At 53.8% G+C, this 20,187-nt stretch overlaps 8 protein-coding genes across 8 annotated transcripts; 4 read left to right on the top strand and 4 right to left on the bottom strand.

The window, feature by feature from the left end:
• Positions 1-347: 347 nt before the first annotated feature.
• On the bottom strand, positions 348-1,403 carry LTHEOB_784 (uncharacterized protein; the record flags this gene model as incomplete). The annotated part of the gene is made up of 2 exons (XM_035517250.1): positions 348-1,104; positions 1,177-1,403. 2 exons carry the CDS (start codon positions 1,401-1,403, stop codon positions 348-350), a joined length of 984 nt encoding a protein of 327 aa, XP_035369543.1.
• Positions 1,404-1,836: 433 nt separating this feature from the next.
• On the top strand, positions 1,837-2,512 carry LTHEOB_783 (Mitochondrial hypoxia responsive domain containing protein; the record flags this gene model as incomplete). Its single annotated transcript, XM_035517239.1, has 2 exons — positions 1,837-1,877; positions 1,999-2,512. The coding sequence occupies 2 exons, from the start codon at positions 1,837-1,839 to the stop codon at positions 2,510-2,512; spliced, it is 555 nt and encodes a 184-aa protein (XP_035369542.1).
• A 2,411-nt stretch (positions 2,513-4,923) lies between these two features.
• Positions 4,924-5,439, bottom strand: LTHEOB_782 (uncharacterized protein; the record flags this gene model as incomplete). The annotated part of the gene is made up of 2 exons (XM_035517228.1): positions 4,924-5,069; positions 5,157-5,439. The coding sequence occupies 2 exons, from the start codon at positions 5,437-5,439 to the stop codon at positions 4,924-4,926; spliced, it is 429 nt and encodes a 142-aa protein (XP_035369541.1).
• An 806-nt stretch (positions 5,440-6,245) lies between these two features.
• On the bottom strand, positions 6,246-7,770 carry LTHEOB_781 (Fmn binding protein; the record flags this gene model as incomplete). Its single annotated transcript, XM_035517217.1, has 5 exons — positions 6,246-6,290; positions 6,342-6,701; positions 6,771-7,468; positions 7,530-7,641; positions 7,702-7,770. The coding sequence occupies 5 exons, from the start codon at positions 7,768-7,770 to the stop codon at positions 6,246-6,248; spliced, it is 1,284 nt and encodes a 427-aa protein (XP_035369540.1).
• An 824-nt stretch (positions 7,771-8,594) lies between these two features.
• On the bottom strand, positions 8,595-12,337 carry LTHEOB_780 (uncharacterized protein; the record flags this gene model as incomplete). The annotated part of the gene is made up of 5 exons (XM_035517206.1): positions 8,595-8,773; positions 8,825-9,499; positions 9,557-10,158; positions 10,432-12,266; positions 12,314-12,337. The coding sequence occupies 5 exons, from the start codon at positions 12,335-12,337 to the stop codon at positions 8,595-8,597; spliced, it is 3,315 nt and encodes a 1,104-aa protein (XP_035369539.1).
• A 963-nt stretch (positions 12,338-13,300) lies between these two features.
• Positions 13,301-15,241, top strand: LTHEOB_779 (uncharacterized protein; the record flags this gene model as incomplete). Its single annotated transcript, XM_035517194.1, has 1 exon — positions 13,301-15,241. One exon carries the CDS (start codon positions 13,301-13,303, stop codon positions 15,239-15,241), a length of 1,941 nt encoding a protein of 646 aa, XP_035369538.1.
• Positions 15,242-15,516: 275 nt separating this feature from the next.
• On the top strand, positions 15,517-16,368 carry LTHEOB_778 (uncharacterized protein; the record flags this gene model as incomplete). Its single annotated transcript, XM_035517183.1, has 1 exon — positions 15,517-16,368. The coding sequence occupies one exon, from the start codon at positions 15,517-15,519 to the stop codon at positions 16,366-16,368; it is 852 nt and encodes a 283-aa protein (XP_035369537.1).
• Positions 16,369-19,299: 2,931 nt separating this feature from the next.
• On the top strand, positions 19,300-20,101 carry LTHEOB_777 (uncharacterized protein; the record flags this gene model as incomplete). The annotated part of the gene is made up of 4 exons (XM_035517172.1): positions 19,300-19,360; positions 19,424-19,669; positions 19,749-19,907; positions 20,007-20,101. The coding sequence occupies 4 exons, from the start codon at positions 19,300-19,302 to the stop codon at positions 20,099-20,101; spliced, it is 561 nt and encodes a 186-aa protein (XP_035369536.1).
• Positions 20,102-20,187: the final 86 nt, after the last annotated feature.

Genomic DNA, 20,187 nt, shown 5'->3' with positions numbered 1-20,187 from the left:
CAATCGTGACGCCGCACAGACGGTGTGCGCTGCTCTGCATCGCCCAACGTTATTAACTTTGCTCCCGTGTTAACCCCATGTCGACTTCTGATGACCTTTTGATGTAGCCCTGCCATAGCACTTGTGGCGCTAACCGCAGCACGGCTCCGTCTGTTTGACTGGGCGTGACCAGGCGTGTGAAAACGTCCTTCCAGCTACAGCCATATTCGAAACCTCGCTTCCTCGCCCGCCCATTCCCACAGGATTTGAAACAACTCTCTCCTGTGTGTTCCGCTGTAGCCTGCTGATGCCCGACCGAAGCGACGACCGTGCTCTGAAAACCGTTACCGACCCTCCCCGCTCGCCACTCATCCCGCTCCGAACCTTGTCGCCAGAGCGAGTCTCCGCCTGGCCAGAACCGCCGCGAGCTGCCGCCGGCGGTCTCGGCTGGTTAGCACTGCGGGTCGGGCAGCTTCCGTATTGGTTGGGTTAAATGCGACATCGATTTGCTCACGGACCGTGTCGAAGATGAACAGCTCTGCAACCATTGCCTGTCCTGAATTCAGGGCATCGAGAGTGGCCTGCAAGCTAGATTCAGGGATCTCGGCATCACCCAAGAGCTCGTCCCTCTCGTTAGGGGTCCGGCCTTCCAGACTCGACAGTGTCGAGGAGCGCCGCAGGATCCCTCTCTCCTCAGAGTCAACATCCTGCCGTGCCGTCGTCGGGGAGCTTGGGCCTTCTCCTGCTCTTTCTGACGCCGGGTCGCTGCTGTTCGACGCGTCCGATTCTTTCCTCTTCTTCACCTTCTGGAGCTTGAGCGTGGCAGCTAGCATCACTACTTGCAGGGCGAGGATGAAGCAGTCCAGAAGGAACAGTCGCAACTTTGACGCTGGACCTTGCTGGCCGATCCAGTCGATCAACAGACCGCCATGCAAGTATCCTCTTGTGGCCTCTCCCGCCGCCGGGGGCGGGAACCAAAGATGACAAAACAGACATATCAGATTCGAGCCGCTGATGGGGTATATGTACGGACGGTTTGAAGGTAGTTCGGGGAGGATCTCGGGCTTCGGGGTGAGCCAGATTAGCTGTACGAAGGCACGAAGGACGAATCGCAGGAACGAGCAGCTGCGGCAAAAGACGAGTCAGTTGCGCGGGGTTCACCCTAGTCTGGGGGAACTGGCATTGGGTGTCGCTTACTCTAGGTAATAGACGGCCGATATCTCGGCGTAGATGAGGATGTCTAGGTTGCGGAGGAGGTCGTCGAGGTAGCCTATCCGCTTCGACTGTATCTTCCGGCGCTGGTCGGCGTGGATGGCGGCTTCGTCGTCGGCGGCGTCGAGGCCGTCTCGAGGCGCGTCCGTCGCATCGTGGTCGGGGTGACGGCGTGGCCAGTCCGCAGTAGGTGGGGACGCATCATCGCTCATATCGCGAACGGGGTGTGTGGAGGGGCGGCGCTCATAGTATCATGCCTCGAAGGAGAGAGTGTGCGAGTGAGCTTCCGCTTCACATGGACCGCTTGCTGCTGGCGATTAGGAGGGAGTAGCTAGACGTCAGATGTCAGTTTGCGGATGGTGTGTCAGCAAGCTTGCGGAGCCGGGAAGCGCGGCTGGTGCCGGAGGCTTGGCTCCCCGATGGCCCCGTCCAAATAGTGACGATTGCATCTCACGCGAGGTCGCCGACCGAAAACTCCAACCCACCATTTCGGCCCCGCAGCGTCGGATATCGCTCAAACCTTCTCATACCCTCCGCTATATCACTCAATTGCTTCCTCTCGAGCTTCTAATACCTCCGCGACTCCGCTGCACCGAATAATCGAGCCACCCGCCACCCGTTGCATCTCAGCGCAAACCGCCCACCATGTCCGACGCTCCGCTTCCCTCGTCCTTTGACGGCAACGAGTATGTCCATCGCCCCGTCCACCCAACCGTCCCAAACCGATCTACCTATCCTACCAACCACCCTAGAAGAATCTGTCTGCTCTTATCACCCCGCTAACACCGTCTGCTTTCTACCCCGCAGGGACTTCTACTCAGAAAACCGCATGCAAAAGCTGACGCGGCGGCTGCGCGAGGAGCCGCTCATCCCGCTAGGCTGCCTGCTGACGTGCTGGGCGCTGCTGGGCGCGACGCGCGCGATGAAGAAGGGCGACCACAACACGACGAACCGCATGTTCCGCCGCCGCATCTACGCGCAAGGCTTCACCATCGCCGCCATGGCTGCGGGAAGCATGTACTGGTCCGAGGACCGCGAGAAGCGCAAGGAGTTCGACGCCCTGCAGCAGCAGAAACAGGCGCAGGAGAAGCGCGAGGCTTGGCTGCGCGAGCTCGAGGCCCGTGATGAGGAGGATAAGGCGGCGAAGGCGAAGCTCGAGAAGAGGAGGGCGTTGAAGGCGGAGAGGGAGGCGTTGTTGAAGAAGCAGCAGGAGGAAGAGGGGAAGGGGTTGACGGAGACGAAGAGTGTGGTTGAGGGTTGTGAGATGAGAGGGTTGGGTGTGCTGGCGGCGGTGAGGGATTTGGTTGCGAGTAGGAGATAGGGCGTGGTAGGCAGGAGTGCGAAAAGGATGGATGGGGGAAAAGCTCTCGCTTCTGTGTACGATTGATGGGTTTGGCTGGGTGCGACTGCTGGGGCTTTTTGGCGTACGGGCATTGGGCATTGGGCAGGGGTCCTTCTTCACTCCGGTCGCTATGAGCCATGCAATGGCTCTGATATCTCCATGGATATGGCGAATCAACATTTTGCATGCGACTGGTATTCTTGGGGGCGTCCGCGTTCTCGCAATGTCTTTTGAGTGATGTCTATCTTGAACTCTTCGAAGTATCGACAAAGGGTTGGATACGGTTGACATGGGTATTCAACAAACACTAAAGATATCTCGAGACGCTACGGGAAGGTCTATGGTATGCAGCAGTCAGATAGCTATTTAGTCAGAGGAGAGGTGTAGGTGGGATGTCGCTTATATTGAACCAGCCACGTCTATTGATTTGAATCGCATTGGACTGATGCCAACTGAGATCGGACCAGCAAAAGGCTTTCTGGAGCACAGTGTGGAAGTTGCGGAAAAGGTGACGTTTTATGGGACGCAAAGAAGGCGGTCGACGGGAGGGATTGCTTGTTCCCTCGATAGTAACCAACAAAATATAGCTGACGACATCCTTAAGTGCCTAATACGGCCAGCATTTTGACTTAAGTATATGAACTGGACACAGATAATCATTAGTGGCACGGCGCATGGAGTAGTGGTAGGGAAAAAAAAAAAGAAAGACCATCGACGCAAATGGCAAAACTGGAAGCGGTGGGATCTAATGGGGAGTGCCCCCGTTCCCGTGCCTCGACAGAAAGACTCTTTGGGACCGTCTTTTTTGCCTTCCCTAACCCGTACTCGAACTTGCGTCCTCTTTCCCACAAGAGGGCGGATGGAAGCTCAGAATGCCCTACGTAAATCTTCAGGCTCTCATCTAACCGAGCTAATCCATCTTGTTCGGTCGTAGTTAGCATACCGTTGTCGCTGAACTTACCGGCTTATATACTGCGATAGCCGCATCCTCACTTAATGCACCTTGGGTGGGACCTTTATAACTACTGGAGTTGTATTTGAATGCTCACGCTTCACCTTTGGGACGTCTTCCCCGTGCTTCTCCGCTTCTTCCCGGACTTGCTCCTTCCCCTTCGGATGAAGGCTCGCATCGTCGTCCTGCCCCGATGATGCGACAAGGCTATCTTTTGGCATTGGCGCCGGACTTCCTGCTTCTCCGGAGCGATCGTAGGCGCCTCTTCCTGCATGTGTTTGCCGTCGGGATGTTCCTGCACCATGGGCAGCGCGCTGAAACTTGTCGATTTCACCAGCGGACTGGCATGGTTTCTCTTCGCTTACCGGTGGAGGGGCAGGCTTCCCTTGCTTGATCAGTGCCGGAATCGTGACACGCTCCTGCTTCGCAACCGGCTGAGATTTCAAAGTTAGCCTGGAGCTTCGCCTGTTCAACTGCGTTGGTTGGCGCAATCCGCTGCTTCCGCCTTTCTTCATGATGTGGTCCGCTCGCGGTCTCGTGGGCCGGGCTTTCTTGATTTTCGCCATGACCGAAGGTCTCGGGATATATCAAAGATAGACAGCAGTAGAGGAGAATGCTTGTTGGTTGTGGGGAAGTGAGTGAAAGAAAGATCGGAGTTGATTGTGCTGAAGAGCGAAATCATCATCGAAATATGTAAGGCGGGTATTCCGCCGGGTAGTCCACTGCTTGCATAGTCCCCTCTTGCATAGTCCCCTCTTGCATTTGCTGATTGGTGCGAAGAACAGCTGGGCGACATGACTCCTCGTACCAGTTGCCTTATTCTTGCTTTTTCTTTTCTTCCAGCACCATGTCATGAACTGTTCTGCACCTATATCTCGTCACACACCGCTGCGTTGTCATCTCCCTGGTTTCTGCACCAGATAGTTGTCCGCAAGAAAACGGTGAAGATCATCTGGAGTCAATTCATGAGACCAAAATCGCTCAGGCCATCCATATCACACATTTCAACACCAGTAGCACAAATCTGCGTTACGTAGGGGTCGCACAAAGTTGGTGACTATGCTGGGGACGCTGCGGAAAAGTCGTGTCCGGCGGGATAATCAAGTCGAGGCGGATTCGCTTGCCTATGTCGTCAATCTTTGGTTATTTTCGGCGATTACCATGGTCCGCATTCCGGGGTGTCCAGACGTCACTTAGATCTTTATACTGAGTGTTGCTACGAAATCTGAATCCAAATTCCAAGGACAAGATTCGGCGTCTGCGGTCATTCACTCGATCATGAGCGGCAGCTATATTCGGGTCGCACCGGAAAACAACAATAACGAATCAAAAATTCATTAATGACCAATTATCTACATGTCGGGAGCCAGATCTGTGACTGTATGTCGTTGCACACAGCCACTGTTCTTGCATGCAGTTGTCATGCGGTGCGGGCCAATCAAGCAACGGCCTGGGTGACCTCAACGGTGGCAGATCCACTGCAGTAACGACCGGTAGCACTGTTGCACTTCGTCGCGAGCGGCGCGCTGCCGTAAATGGTGACCTTGGTGCCGTCGATCTCGACGGTCTGCTGAAGACTGACAGCTGTTACACCCCCCAAACGAGTCAGCATATCGCCAAAAAAGAGAGAGAGAGAAAGAAGGGGGAAAAAAAAAATCCAAGGCAACTTACTAGAGCCGTCGTAGGAAGCGACGAAAGACTCCGGGTTGACGACGGTGGTCTCGTCGTCGGGGGGCAGGAGGGTCCAGGTCTTGGTGGCGGTGGTCTGGTCGAGCGAGTAGACGGCCGAGAACTTCTCCTGCTTGAAGCCGCTGGCGGCGGAGTCCCAGCTGTAGTCGACGGCCCAGCTGCCGTACTGGCTGGCGGCAGCGGCGGTGGCCTCAGCGACGGGTGCGGCGGTGACGGCAGTGACGGCGAGGGCCGCGACGGCGCTGATGGCGGATGCGAAGTGCATGGTGTTGGAGGGTATTAAGGTTGGGTATTAAGGTTTGCAAAAAATTAATGGGCTGCTGCAGCGAGTGTCTTAGACGATGGAGAACGAGAGTTGGCTGATGGACAGGACAATGGCGGACTGAGATGGCTGCATTTAAGTAGCTGCAGGAGACATCGGCATCAAGCTTGCTATTTTTATCCGGGCGGCCCAGTTGAGGTTCGGCGTTTTAGCAGCCGCATCGAAAGGCATATAGTTGCTGGGATCGGACTGGACGCTCGAGCATTCGGGTGGACCGGTGCTCGCTCCACCTTGTCTCGATTCGCTCTCATCGAACGTTTTCTTGCTACCTACGCGCCTGAGAGCGGGTTCGCTGGCTCGTAAAACTTTAGGGGAACCCGGCCTCGTTTATGCGGCTTGGGCCGGCGATATGCACCGAATGGGAAAGCATTGGAAACGCCAAGATGCGGAGTAGAGCCGCACCAGGCCTGGACGATGCTCCCCTGTCGATAATCCGCTTATGCTTGGGTTCTTCTGGCGAGATCTCTCTCATCAATCGCAGCACGCTGCACCGCATCTCGGAGCATTTCCCCTTGCAAATGCTTGACGGGACGGACGCAGGGGCTCGGCGCCTTCTCCATTAAAATTACCAAACTGGGTTAGTGAGGAGACACTTCAGCGTTGCAGCGCATGGTATCGGGTGAAGTATATCCGAACATCAAGCAGCTCGTATAACGTGCCTATTGTTGCTGTAAAAGCCGGGGTACTATTGCGCCATGCAGACATTCTCGCGTAACGAATGAGCCCTTTTTCGAGAGCTGCATATGTCTTCATTTCACTTTGGCTAGCCTCTGGATCTGACCACTGTACCAAGCCTGCCACCCGTTAGAACGGCGAGCGCCACAAAACCGAATGGGGTCACTTACACTCGTCGCACCGGAACCAACGCCTCTGATGCCACTCAACTTAGCCAGCCTCGGCACGTCAATCTTGTGCTCACTCAAGCGCGCATCCTGGTCGGAAAGTTCCCGGTTGAAAATGATGTCCCTGGGTGCCGAGGGCTGCAGCACGGCTGGCCGTCCGACGCCGACGAGGTCGCATGCAGAGTCGGCTACTGCGGCTTCCATGCCGGCTCGAGTGCGGAAACCACCGGTAACCATCAGGTGTAATGAGGGAAACTGGTCGCGGATGGACTTTGCGAAGTCAAGGAAGAAAGCCTCGCGCGCTGCTGTACGGCTGGACACCTTGACGTCGGGAGTGTCTGATTCGCCGGCATCGGCCATCATCTGTAGTAGTAGCAAGATTAGGGCAATGGCCGTGATGATGGGGGGGCCGACATGTATCTCTGCACTCACCCTCGGATCCTCATACGAACCACCGCTGATCTCCAGAAAATCGATGCCAGCCTCAGAAATCGCCTCAATCTGCTCGATCGAGTCCCGCAGCGCCTCGGCCGTCTGATGGTCCGCCGAATTCAGCTTCACCCCCACACAAAACCCCTTCTTCGACTCCGTGGCCTTCCGTATCGCCTCGACCACCTCGACCACTATCCTCGCCCTGTTCCGCGCCGACCCGCCGTACCCGTCCGTCCGCTCGTTGCTCTTCGCCGTCAGGAACGTCGAAAGCAAATACCCATGCGCAGCATGCACCTCCACCCCCGCGAACCCGGCTTCCGCCGCGAGTCTCGCCGCCATCGCGAACCGCCCGACCACAGCGCTGATCTCGTCCTCCCCCATCGCCTTCGGCGTCCCGAACACCATCGACACCACGCTCTTGGCCAGCCACCCGTCGCCCATGTCGAGCGGGATGGCACTCGGTGCTAGGTTCTGCGCGCAGAGCGAGCGCGCGCCCGCGCCGACGGGAGATTGGCGGCCGGGGTGGTTGAGTTGCATGATGAGTGGCGGAGGGGAGGAGGTGGCCGCGGCGGCGGTGTTGTAGGTTTGTGCCCAGCGCTTCCAGGTGGAGAGGACTTTGGGGGCGATGGCGGCGTCGGAGTCGTGGGCGGCGATGTCGAAGGGGTGGCCGAGGTAGTCGGCGTCGATTTGGACGTTGCCTGGTGGAGGGAGGGTGTCAGTGGTGGTTGAGGGGTGGGTGCGGCTGGGTTGGTGGGCTACCGGTTAAGACCATGCCCCAGCCGCCGCGGGCCCATGTTTGGTAGACGGCGTCGACGGCTTCGTTGGGGAGGTAGTTTCTGCATTTGCTAGACATTTGCTCGGCCATGGCCGCCTTGGTGGGGTCTTTGTCAGTGATTTGGGTGCTGGAGTGACGGGAGTGAGGGGGTCGTACCTTGACGAGGCGGTTTGGTAGGACCAGACCGCAGTTCAGTGTCAGTGGTTTGGAGATGGTGAGATCCATGGTGAAGGGCGTGATGTCGTGTAGCACTCTGGAGTCGTCTTCGTGGATATCTTTTAAAAGCCGTACTGTTCTACCATAAACTCCGTGTCGCGAGGTTTAAAAGAGAGATGCAATACTAATCAGCTACGAACAGGAGACTATTCATATTTGCAAGCCTGGCGAGACCTCAGGCGCGGCCTTCATTGGGATGAGCGTCGGGCCGGATGTCACGATACCCGATGTTGATGAAGCGGACAAATTGGTGCAGCCGTTCCTTCCGGAAACGGAAATTTTGTGGCATGCGTAGTTCGAAGTTGCTCCGTGGCCAATCAGAGGGCTGCATTGCCCGCCTGTCGGGACGATTATTCGTCCGTGTCGGCGATTTACCTCGGTACTTGGCAGCTGAGTAAAGATTTGCTAACCGGAAGGAAATAGGGTATTCGATATATGGCCAATGAAAGCGCTGTCGTCCTTATTATTGCTGCGGAAGTTATGACTGAGTGAGAAGGGTTGAATATTGGCAGATTGGGACTGAATGAGTGCTCCGTCGGCGCTGTGGAAGCTCGGTTGAAGCAACGTGACGTCTTCAAACAAATAGATCACAATAAGTGTTACAAAACGCCCGACAGGAGTTTGAAGCTGTGGGTGTCATGGCGAGTAGGCTAAAAATGAACATTCGTGATGAATAGGTATTTCACCCAAGGAGGCCGGGGCATGTTCACGAATGCGAAGAAGAGATGCCGTTCGGTTCTCCATGCGAATAAAGATATATCGCGAAACGTAAGATTACTGCTTGAAAGTAAATACAAAACCAAAATCATGTAAGCCAAAAAGAAAGTAACCTGCTACGCGCCAAAGTGAATGAAGGGTGCCCAGAGGGCGGGATCGTGGTAGTGCTGGCTCCTGACGCTCATCACTGCCTTACGCAGAGCGTATGCCACTGCAAATTTACGCTCTTCTCCGGAATACTTTGAGAGTTCTTCATAGAAGCGTCGTGCAACCTCCACACAGATACTGTCTTCAGCTGACCACAAGGAGCCGATTGCATGGGCAAATCCCGCAACCTGAAACGCACTTGCTAAGTGAATATTCTCATCTCCCATATTTTTGGCCTTGACTTGGGCAGTCGAACACGCGGACAAGTACACCAGCCAAGATCCAGACTCGCTCTGGGTTGTAGCGTCCAGGATTGCCCCGACGGTGAGTTGGTCCGGGACAATCTTGCCACTCGAATCGCGTCTCTGGAGGAGGATGTGGCTAGCGTCGGGATTGGCAGAATCCGACATGCCATGGCATGCAAAATGCGCAACCGATGAACCTTGAAGACGCTCCAAGACTTGATCCGTACTAGGGTATTCGAGCGGGCTCTCAACGCAGAAACCGATGGCAGACTCTTGAACGGCAAATTTCTCCTCCACAACTCCGGTCAGATTGGATTGGCCAGGCGTTTCAGGCATTGCAACAACAAGAATAGAAGGCTTTTCCGCTAAATTCAACTTGTCGGCTCGCGTTCTCGCGTATTGCAATGCCTTGATGGTCGGTGCGTAGGATGGTGTAACCCAGTCCATACAGGTAAGGCGAAGGCCCCCAAGATCTTGTTCTGGGCTGGACTTAAGTCGACAAATCTCATCAAAATCGCCTGCTGCGTGGAATGGGAGAGAGCTTGCTGCACCTGAACCTATCCACCAAACACGTGGCGGGTCGCCGGAGGTCTCAGGCAACGCACCAAGCTCCTGGAGCCTTACGAGAACTGGAAAAACGCAAGAGCGCCACAACCAGGTCAGGAGTTGAGTACTGTGTGGCTCACCAACATCCTTCTCTACATTTCGTCCTGGGTCGAGAGAGGTGTTTACACCAGACCTATACCTTCCAAGCACCCGCTGAAAGATCTCTGGGACATCTCCTGTCATACCCGGAAGTGAGAGAGCCTCCAAGTGAGACGTTGTAAGAATGATGGCATCTGCACTGGAACTGGAGATGTTGATGACGATGATCGGTCCATCCGCTGCGCTTTTCTGAAGCTCTTCTAAAGGGGGTGGTTGCTGGAAGTTTTCGAAACCGGGATTTCGACGGATTTCTTTTTCGCACTCTTGCATCATCGCATGAGCTTTTCTCCGGTCTTCCATCATCGACTCCCAGCTCTCACTTAGCTTCTCGGCGTCGATTTGTCGGAAAGCTTTGTGGCGAAGTTCTTGATATCTTCTGGCGAAATCGGGGTGCTTCTCCTGCAAGACTGCAAGATCGTCTTTCCTGTCGATCAAATGCCCCAGAATCAACCCACGGCCATACTCAACTCTCTGAAGAGCTTCTTCGATATTTCCAAGCTGGATCGAAAGGGTGCAAATCTCGGCGGCGAAGCCATGATTAGTTTTGATTGCGTACTGCTGGTCCTCGCGGCTGAGCTCACGACTGCAGGCGTAAGGAAGCACATCCAACGCAATTTTGGCCAGCTGGTCTTTCCACTTTGTGAACCGTACATTGTCAATATGTGGTGTGCGGATTGCTGTGTTCGCAGCCTGAACTCTGTTCAATGGAGGTGCTCCCGCGTTTTCTACACCCTCGAGAAACAAATCCTGAGCTCTTTCCATATCAACAGGGTTCTGATTCACTACCGCCCTTAAGGAAAGCATCGATGCATGAAGAATTAAGACAGAACCGCATTCTCGATTCGCCTTGACATACGCTTTCAGTGTCTGCTCTTGACAGTTAATCAACTCATCAAGATCATCGAGTTTGGAGGTCAACGTGGATAGATCAATATCAAGACCGGTGACAAGCTTTGCAAGGCCCACAAAGCCACCCATACGGCTCATGAACAATGCTCCGAGGCTCCTTTTCATGTCTGGAATGGAGATATGTTCCGCTGGTAGTGATGATATTGTTTCCCGAATGAGCCGAATGCCTGTCTCCAATTCTTCGATGTTCCCAGTGAGATCGTACAGCTTCCCAAGTAGTTGTGCCAGGCCAACCACCATTTTGCCTCGATCAAGTCTATTCTCTGGGGTCATCTCAACTGCCCGTTGTGTGAAGGTAATGGCTTCTCCGAGATCCTCGACGCGTTCGAGACGTTTAAATTTGACGTGGTGTAGATTTCCAATAGTAAAACAGACTCTAGGAAAGGCGTGGTGGCACTCTGGCAGTAGATTCTTTGCTTCGATAGCCTTTTTGATTGCAAGCTCAAGGTAATCCAAGTTGCTGGTTTCGTTATAGCGATCTTCGAGGATATCCGCGTACTCGCTCATGATACATCCTTTCTTCACACTGTCGCCAGACGCCAAGGTGATTGCTTGTTGGATCATCTCCCCTGCGGCCTCGCGATGTTCCAGGTTGTTTAAGAGCTCGGACTGATCATTGAGTGCCATGCCAAGGCTGAGGGCAAATTCCGGTCTATCACTGTCGTCGTTCTGCGCCAACCTCACAGCCTCCCTGTGATTCTCAATTGCCTTATCAAGGTATTCAGTCCGACTGTTCCGATGGAATAGTGACCGCTGGAGGTCTCCCAAACCCTGAAGGATGTTTTTCCTTTCCAAATCGTCCGCTGGAACAAGCTTTTTGGCTTTTTCGGCGAATTCTAACGCTTTGTGGAGGTCTTCCTCGAGGCCTTCGAACTCGTATCGCTGTGCGAAACATTTGGAGAGACCATGGAGTCTCCATGCTCGGCGGGTATCATCAGACAAGTCGTCATGGATGATCGAGTTCTCGAAGGTGTTGATCGCGCGGTCTATAACAGCAGAATCTCTACTGCTAACATACTCATTGGAAAGTGTCATCCCCCTTCCCATTGAGTCTACGGTCTTCAACTTCTCCTTAAAGTGATCCAAGCTTTTTAGATTGTCGAAAAGCGACAGGATACTGTTGGGGATATCCCGAGCGACGGTTCTTGCTTGCTTATGGCTGAGCTCCATAGCGTCTGAGATGCTCATTCCCTGATCGATTTTCTGATGCATCAAAATCCTCCGGTAAAGGTTTTCGAAGGACTCACGATTGTTGTCCGATCTGATCGTCGATTTCAAGGCCTTCTTGGCGAACATGGCTGCAGAGTCGAAGCTTTGTCCATCTCCCGCTCGCAGGCTGTGGTCAAAGTACATTTGCGCTAAGAGGTTCTGAAACGCCGGTAGATTCTCATCATCATCTGGAATAGCTGTCAAGACCATGGAAAGTTGTTCAATTTGGTCGGAGAGCTCCTCGGACACCTGGAGGTGTAATTCTTGATTCAACAGAAGGGACTGTTGTAATTCTTCGGTTTTTGTGTGCTGGTATTTGGCAGATAGCAAGGTTACAAGCGTGATGGAACTCCCTCCAGGGAGCGGAGTGTCGGCCGGCACTGATTGTATTGCTTCCCTAGCCCAGGATACTGCCTCGTCCAAGTATTCCGGATCACCGCTCAATCGAAATTGGACATAACGGAGCTGTCCCAGATCTTTCTGGAAGAACGGTTTGTTTGGATCATCATCATCTAGAGTAGTGATGCGGATCACAGTGTCGGTCGCTTGTTGTTCGAGGTCTTCCCATGAGGTCTATGAACATTAGATAAATGGTAAAGCTGTACTTTCGGGGATCTTACATCCGTGATCATCGTGGAGTCCATGACTGTTGTGTGTGATGTTGCTGTCTGAGTAGTGTATGGCCTTCAATCTTCAAAAGACTTGCTGTGTTTAAATTATTCGAGTCCTACTGCTGGACCACACTGGAAACCTTAACAGCATTTTGTTATAGTAGCTAAAGGATACGTCACTTGATCTTGGCAAGCATTGTCACCACGTAGCAAAATTCAGACCATTTTCCATTCTGATGCTGACCGGTACAGAGATCCTTGAATCGTATACCAACGACCTTGGCTACATGGTAGCATCCTTGGCTACGTTGCAGTACACTCTGGGCAAATCTCTAGAATATTGGTCAAGTAGGTGGTCTCACGTAAGCTTGAGTGTCATTGGCCCGGCATCGCCGATATTGCTAATTCGATTCTGGAAAAACCTTGGTCCCTGCAAAGCGCGGTTTTCCATGCTATATAGGATCCCTGCGAATACGTGGCCACGATACCATTGTCCTGCACATATACAGTGTATTCCGGAGATAAGCTGGCACAAGATGACACTTAATATCCAATTATCTACTGATCTACATGGCCTCCCCGGAACGGTATGGCCCGAACCGTTGGAAACGGCTTGCAATAATGCAGATCTTAGCTATTACTAGAAAGAAGCAAAAAAAAAAAAAAACAAACTCGTTGGGCCGCGACCGAGATTTGGAACTCAATGTTGCAACAAATTCTGCCGAGAAAACCGGGACATGCATCGGCCTCGCCGATTGTTGACAATGTCAATCAGGATTTTGGAAACCCTCAAATTTCCCGCAAGCAAAACAGCATTTGCTATCCTACTTCATTGGCTAGAAAGAATTCAAACGTACACACTGAATCTTTTTTCATACTTATTCTTTTCCCTGGCAAACTTTCACCTGTTCCTTAAAGTAAGCAAGCATACATTTCTAATAGGACTTGCGGTATCCCGGCGAAGCCCAGCCACGCGTTGGCCCATCGAAAACCGTCATGAAGACTACTCCCGAGCACACTCAAGACACCGCCAAGCTCGCATTGTTGATCGCCAGCCCATGGGGCAATCTACAAGGACCAATGAATGATGCTCGCCTTATGGAGCAGGAGCTCGAAAGTCGGGGGTTCGAGATCATCCAATGTTACGGTGACAGCGCGACTCAGCGCGGGATCCTCGATGCATGGGCCTCGCTGATCACAAAACTCCGGGACGGAAAGAAGGGCAGATGCACAGAAGGCCCTGCTGTTGTGATCTACTACTCGGGGCATGGTGGGTTGGTACAGCCTTCCAAAGACCAGGATGAGGGCGGGCGGCAGTACCAATTCATTGTCCCCTCAGACTTCAATCAGGCTGACGACAATTTCACCGGGATCCTCGATATCGAGATAAGCCACCTTTTGACTCGCACTACGGATGAGACTGAGAATGTCACTGTCATCTTGGATTGCTGTCATTCGGGCCGCATGGCCCGCGATCCGTACCATCCACACGCCACACCGAAAGCCATTCCGTCGGCCAGCCACCCAGCACTGAGAGCACATGTGGAGAAGCTCCAAGAGACAGGCCAACTACAAGGGGATACATACTTGAACGGGAATCCCTTCGCTGTACGCGTTACGGCTTCTGCGACCGCGGAAACGGCATGGGAGTACGAGAATGAGGAAGGACTCCTTGTTGGCGCCTTGACCCAAGCTCTGGTCACTGCACTTCAAGAAACACCCGTTCAAGATGTCTCGTGGAGAACCACCTTGCTCAGAGTACGCGAACTCGTGAACTTGGAGTTTCCTCATCAGCATCCTCGCGTTGAAGGGCCCAACACGCGTTTCCTTTTTTCGACGAAGGTAAGCGAGGCCAAGTCCCACAGTATCAAGATGCAGAATGGACTGCCGATCATCAGAGCTGGCAGGATGGCGGGAGTGAAAGAAGGAAACGTGTATACTGTCATGCCTTTTGGATACGAGGAGCCTGACGACACCAGCCGACTTTGTCGAGCCAGAGCCGTTCATATCGACGGTGTCCGAAGCCTGGTCAAGCTTTTTGAGCAGACGGGACCTATTCCTTCCGAAGGAGCCTTGGCCTTCCTTGACACCAAGGCTCTGCACCGCTGGACAGTGGCTTATTCAAAGGACAATCAGGCAATCCATGACAGACTTGAGCATTCGAAATACCTCCGCCCGCATTCCCCGGATGACTACGAAAAGCCCCTTATTCGAATCGTTCAAGAGGATGGAGCGCTTTGTGCATATGACACGGATGGGACGCTTCTCATGTCCAGACCAGTCAGCAAAGACAATCATGCACTTGCTGCTCGAGAAGTTGTCAAAGGTGCAGAAAGATATGCGCGAGGGCATCACTTACTCACCCTTCAGGGAGGGAGCGGGCCAGAGGCATTCCAGCATGATCTTCATATCACTACTGGGCTTGTTCAGAGTGGACAGGCTGTTGAACTGCCAAGTGATGGCAACGCCGTTCTCACGGAAGGCGACAGGATCTACATGGCTTTGCACAACCGCGGGCATCACGTCGTCTACGTCTCCGTCTTCGATATCAGTCCCGCAGGCGAAATCTGCCTGATATCGGCTCAAGGAGAGACAGGGATTCCAATCGCACCAGGGCAGACATCCAGAATCGGCGAGAGCACTTTCTCAATCTTGACAGGCTTGGGGATTTTTTGGCCAGAATCTATCCCGAGACGTGGGAGACTGAGTGAGACACTCGTGTTCATCATCACCAGTGATCCTGTGGACTTACGACATCTCGAAGACCAAGGCACTGGGGCTCGGGGGTATGACCAGGATAGATCACAGCTGGAGTTCATTACGCATCACTTGGCTGTTGGAGGAGGCCGACCGGTGCAACCTCAGCGTGATCTCGCGCCTGTTCAGTACGACGTGATTCGATTCCCCTTCTCGCTTGACTCAGTCGCACAAGGCTAGATGTCTCATCTCTGCACTTCTCCTGTCCGCAAAGACTTCCGAGTTCAGTTCCCAGAAAGTAGGAGGAAATTTATCTACACCACCCCAAAGCAAACTTGCCTTTATCGAGTTCACCATGCTGTTGAATCTTCTATTTTACACAATTGAGGACCCCGCTTTACGTAAGACACTCATATGCATAGTGACGTGGCTGTGCTGCAGATCTGTAAATTTTCAGCTCTATCCAAACCCTCTTCCCAAAACATTCTCCCGACGACCCAAAAACCCCGCCCCCAATGGCCGGCACCAACATCCTCCTAAGCCACCTCCTGCCCGGCAACGCCGTCGAGCTGGGGCGGCTCGTCCTCAGCGTGCACTACCCAGAACAAGACTTCTACCAATCCCCACCCGATTCCACAGCCCTCGACCCCACCAACATCCTCACCCAACACCTCCACGACTTCCAGCAAACCCTCGAACAAACCGCCTCCACCGGCTTCAAAGCCTACCTCTCGACCCTCCTCTCCGGCGGCCGCAGCACGTCGACCGGCACGAAGATCAGCCTCGCGACGGCGTCCTGCACGACGCGGCAGCTGCTCAACTCCTCCGCGCACCTCGACCGCCTCTGCGCGACGCGCCCGGCCCGCTTCTGGCTCGAGCGCGCCCTGCGCCGCGCGCAGGACGTCTTCCTCGTCACCGGCATCAAGACCGTCGTCGACGCGGCTGTGACGGACGAGGCGTCGCGCGGCGCCGAATTGCAGGGCAAGGTGCAGGCGCCGCTGAGCATGGCGGCGGCGGGCGCGGGCGTGCCGCTGCCGATCGACGGCATGCTGGATGTCGGTGTTGAGGCGAGTCGCGCGCGGACGGAGGCGAATAGCGCGAGCTTCACCGCGCCGGGGGAGCAGATTTTCGCGGTGCAGTATCGGAAGCTGCGGTTTGCGAGGTTTAAGAGGAAGGAAGTGGATGATGCGAGGTTGGAGGAGGGGAATAGGTGGAAGATGTATCTGGGTGGGAGGGGCGAGGAGGAGGAGGAGGAGCAGATTGTTGGCGTGGAGGTGGGGGAGGAGTTGGAGGAGGGTGACCTTGGTCGTGCGCAGTATGAGGACGTTGAGGTAGGCGGTGAGAAGTTTATGTACCCGAGTGCGTGAGCTGTTTAAAGATGACTTCTCGGTTTAAGGTGAATTCTTCTCCTTTCAAGCAAGATAGTTCTTACAAGATCCTGGGCTTGATGTCGTTTTTCTTGGCCAAATATTAATGGGAAAGCCCCAGGTTATCTTACATCAATAGCATGATGCTTGTGCGCTACGGACATGATATATCAATGGCTACGCAAACGAGCCCATTTCAGCTTCTTTCAGTGCACCCTTGAAAGAGTGCACACAGCTGAATGCTGATATCAGAATCTGCAAAGGCCAAACAAAAGAGAGATGTCGTCGGCCCGGCCCGTGAGACTAGCGAAAAATCAGACCAACGCACGCACAGGCCAAAACAAAAAGTACAACAGCCGGGATTCCCCAATGGTCACCCAATCAAATCGGAAGCAGAGAGGCCGGAGCTAAAGAATGTGCAGGGCCTACCCCTGTAATCCGGTATATGAACTGCTATGGCGACAGGCGGAAAACCGAGACCGGCACATGTCGCCATTGCCGCAGTAATGGCGAATTGCTTTGGTTAAATATCCGGCAGGATCCACCTTCTTTTGCGCTTGACTGTCTGTATGTTAGACCACGATACAGTCCTCGGTTCTCTACTGGCACCATACTCCACCGACACGTTGGCGTAGGAGATTGACATTGGCAATGCGGAAGAGCTCGTTGACTCTACATTGCGCAGCACAAGCGACCGACGCAACTACCCACTTCCGGTCCAATCTCCTTCGGCATTGCCTCCGCAGTTTTCGTATTCTCACCACCACCACCATGGTTCCAATGAAGTCATCAAACCGGTGCAGTCATCCAAGCTCGACCACTATCGTCATCCAATACTGCTGCAGCGGCGCGGCGGAGATCTCGCTATCTCCACAACCATCTCGATGAATCATTCCCTCATGATCAACTTCGCCCTCGTTCTCTTGGATGAGCCTGCCAGGACGCATGCCATCACTACTGCAGTGAAAGATCCAGCGAATGATGAATCCAAGCCGGCTAAGACGGCAATAATAAGACCACAGACTGTTCTACAACACAATATGTTGGGAGGGGCAGCATGACGTTCGCAGGAGCTTTGAAGGCGTCTCGTAGACAGACGGAAGGCCGTAACGATGTGGCGTTGTCGCAAGAGCTGAGAAGCTACTAGTGCATGTCAGCTATTGTGGAGCTATACTCGCATCGGCTCCCCGCTCTGTGCAGGGGTACGTCGTGTTCAACAGCTGGCGCAAATTGGTTTAAGTCCGAGCACCAGATGCCTCCAAAGCACCCACGTACGTGAAATTTCCTGGCGTGAATGCATTTCTTTATAGAAAAAACAGAAAATAAAAACAAATCACAGTTCAAATAAGCGCAGGACTCATACATGACTAATCTCCGCACTGCCGATCCGCTGCAAGAGGGTGGGGCTCTGTTCGGAACTGAAAGTCCCTCATTGACAAATGAAGCCAAGTGAGATGGGACTATAGGCTCACTATGCGAGGTCGCCTAGGTGCTTATGCACATCAGCGGTGGGGCTGAGAGCCGTTGTCTGCATCCAATGACCAATCGGACTGTGTTCCCCTCCCCCGTGGGATGGAGGATGACGGTTGCTAGTGGAACGGGCCGCTCCGAGACGTACTTGGTTGAGATATTGTCACGTCTCAGACTGTGGAGAAGCCAGGCACACAGCCCGCAGAGGGAATATTGGACCAAGACGACATTTAGGCGCGGGCAAAATAGTCACCGCCACAAATTCAATCATCAGCTGGGGCGTCTGGATATACTGACAACGCATGCCATTCCTTTCAGCGGCTTGAGTATGTGAAGTACGCTCCGGAAGCGGAAGGCCTGGGACGGACGAGTTGAGAGAACTAGTTCTCCACTGCCAACACCGCTTCTGTAACACTATTGAGTAAGAGCACCTCCATGCCGCCCTGAAGCCCCCATATTCCCGCTTGATACAACCGCATGTGGAAATTCCGGACCACACCTTTTGCGCAACTTGGGGATGGCGTGAAAATCACTCTGCCCATCCCCTTTTTAGCTTCGGTGGACTTCCCGAGGCAATGGAAATACGGTATAATAAAGGAAAGTCATCAAGTACGGTAGACTCAGTCCCGGCAATCAAGACTTAATGTAATCCAGAGGTATGCTCTTCCCCTAACTGTAAAAAGATTTCTACGAGAATTTCCATTTTATTTCCATTGGCAGTTCAAGCAACTATCCCAATACGAAGTCAGGCTTTATGAATCGTATCTTCGCCATGGATGAGGTCGAGGTAGCAAACGCGATTTCTGTTTTCGATAAGAAGGCCGCGGAGGCGAGGAAAGCCAGGCCTCAGTCTTTACAGCGAAAGTGCATGGTGATTTAGTAGCAGAGCTCGAAGTGTTCAAACAAACTCCATCTAAAGCACACCGAAGATATCAACCCACGACCGCGAACCGCCTCGGCTATTAAACTCTCCCCTGGTAAAGAATTATCTCTGTATTATCATCTCCAATACAATGCTCCGATCCTATGACATGGAGATCCTACGAAATTACCATCGTCGGAAACAGTAGGCGAAGTGATGCAGCGCCCACGGCTCTGCCTCCGTTGACCCTGCTGCCACGGAGCCAGCGCCGGCCAAACATTCTTCTAACACTCCCCTTCGTGCTTCTCGCCCGCAGAAGATCATCGCGGCCGACGCGGCCAGGCTTCGTATCGAGCCCTGGGCTGCATATCATCGATGACTGCGCCGAGCATACCCCGCACAGAAATTCGGAAAGGACGAGGCTACGATGAAGCGGTTGGATCACAAGAAATGAGAGCTTTCACGTGAGAAGTGGCTATAAAAGCAGAGCCTGTGCTCGCATTTCCCAAACCACACGGCAGAGCTCCAGCACTCCACCACCAACTCTTCCAGACTCATCGCAATTCTTTCGCCACGCCAGAGCTTTCAACGAACCCAAGATGTACTGCCCAGGCGCCATTCTCCTCGGACTCATCACGTTGTCCTTTGCAAACGTGATTGGTAGGCAGCCCCCTTTCCACGAACCCAAAGCATCAATCGTTCCGCTAACGAACCAAACACCAGATCTCCGCATCTCCGTCGATGAGCTCTCCGAGCACGACCCAAGCACGGCCGCCGACTGTTTCTGGTCCGGCACCTCACCCTTCTGCGCCGGCAGCTGCCCATCCAACTACGAGGACTGCCGCACGGACAGCTGCGGCGACGGCGCGTGTTGCTGGACCGGCTACAAGAAGTACTGCTGCCAGGGCGGCTGTCCCAACAAGAAGTCCCTCGACGTAGCGTCCCACGACGGCGCAGTGCACAAGACGGGTGAGTTGAAGCGCTAGCCACCACCAGAGGTACGTGAGTTTCTAAGACTGATCGTTTTCTCTCTTGCAACCACCTGCAGCCGGCGAGCACGACGACTACTGTCCTGAGGGAGAGTTCATCTGCTGCCCTCACCACGCGAAGCGGAACGAGGAGTGTCTCTGTTTGCCGAAGAAGGAGGATGGCAACAGCAGGGAGGCGGTTGCTCGCTCTCCGCGTGCAGGCTTGCAGCGGACTCTTGGTGAGTGTCTCTGCTCGTTGTATCCGCAAATTCCCTTTGCATCGCTGTGCTGATTTTACGTCATCTTTGTTTCTGATGTTCTGACGTGTTGTGTGCTAGGCGAGCCGGACAATGATATCTGCGATCCCAGCGAGCGCATTTGCTGCCCTCCTGATGCGGAGAGGAACAGCCAGTGCCGCTGCTACAAACCATGAGCTTGAGCTGGCGTGTCCAGAGTAGAGAACACCTCCCTGTCTGTCTTGACTGATTGTTGTTTTCTCTGGCGTGGAGGAAAATTTGG

The sequence above is a fragment of the Lasiodiplodia theobromae genome (assembly GCF_012971845.1).
Source record: "Lasiodiplodia theobromae strain AM2As chromosome Unknown scaffold_2, whole genome shotgun sequence".
In the NCBI taxonomy this organism is placed as follows: Eukaryota; Fungi; Ascomycota; class Dothideomycetes; order Botryosphaeriales; family Botryosphaeriaceae; genus Lasiodiplodia; species Lasiodiplodia theobromae.
The sequence above is the reverse complement of the archived record's forward strand: the minus strand, read 5'-3'. Positions and strand labels throughout refer to the sequence as shown.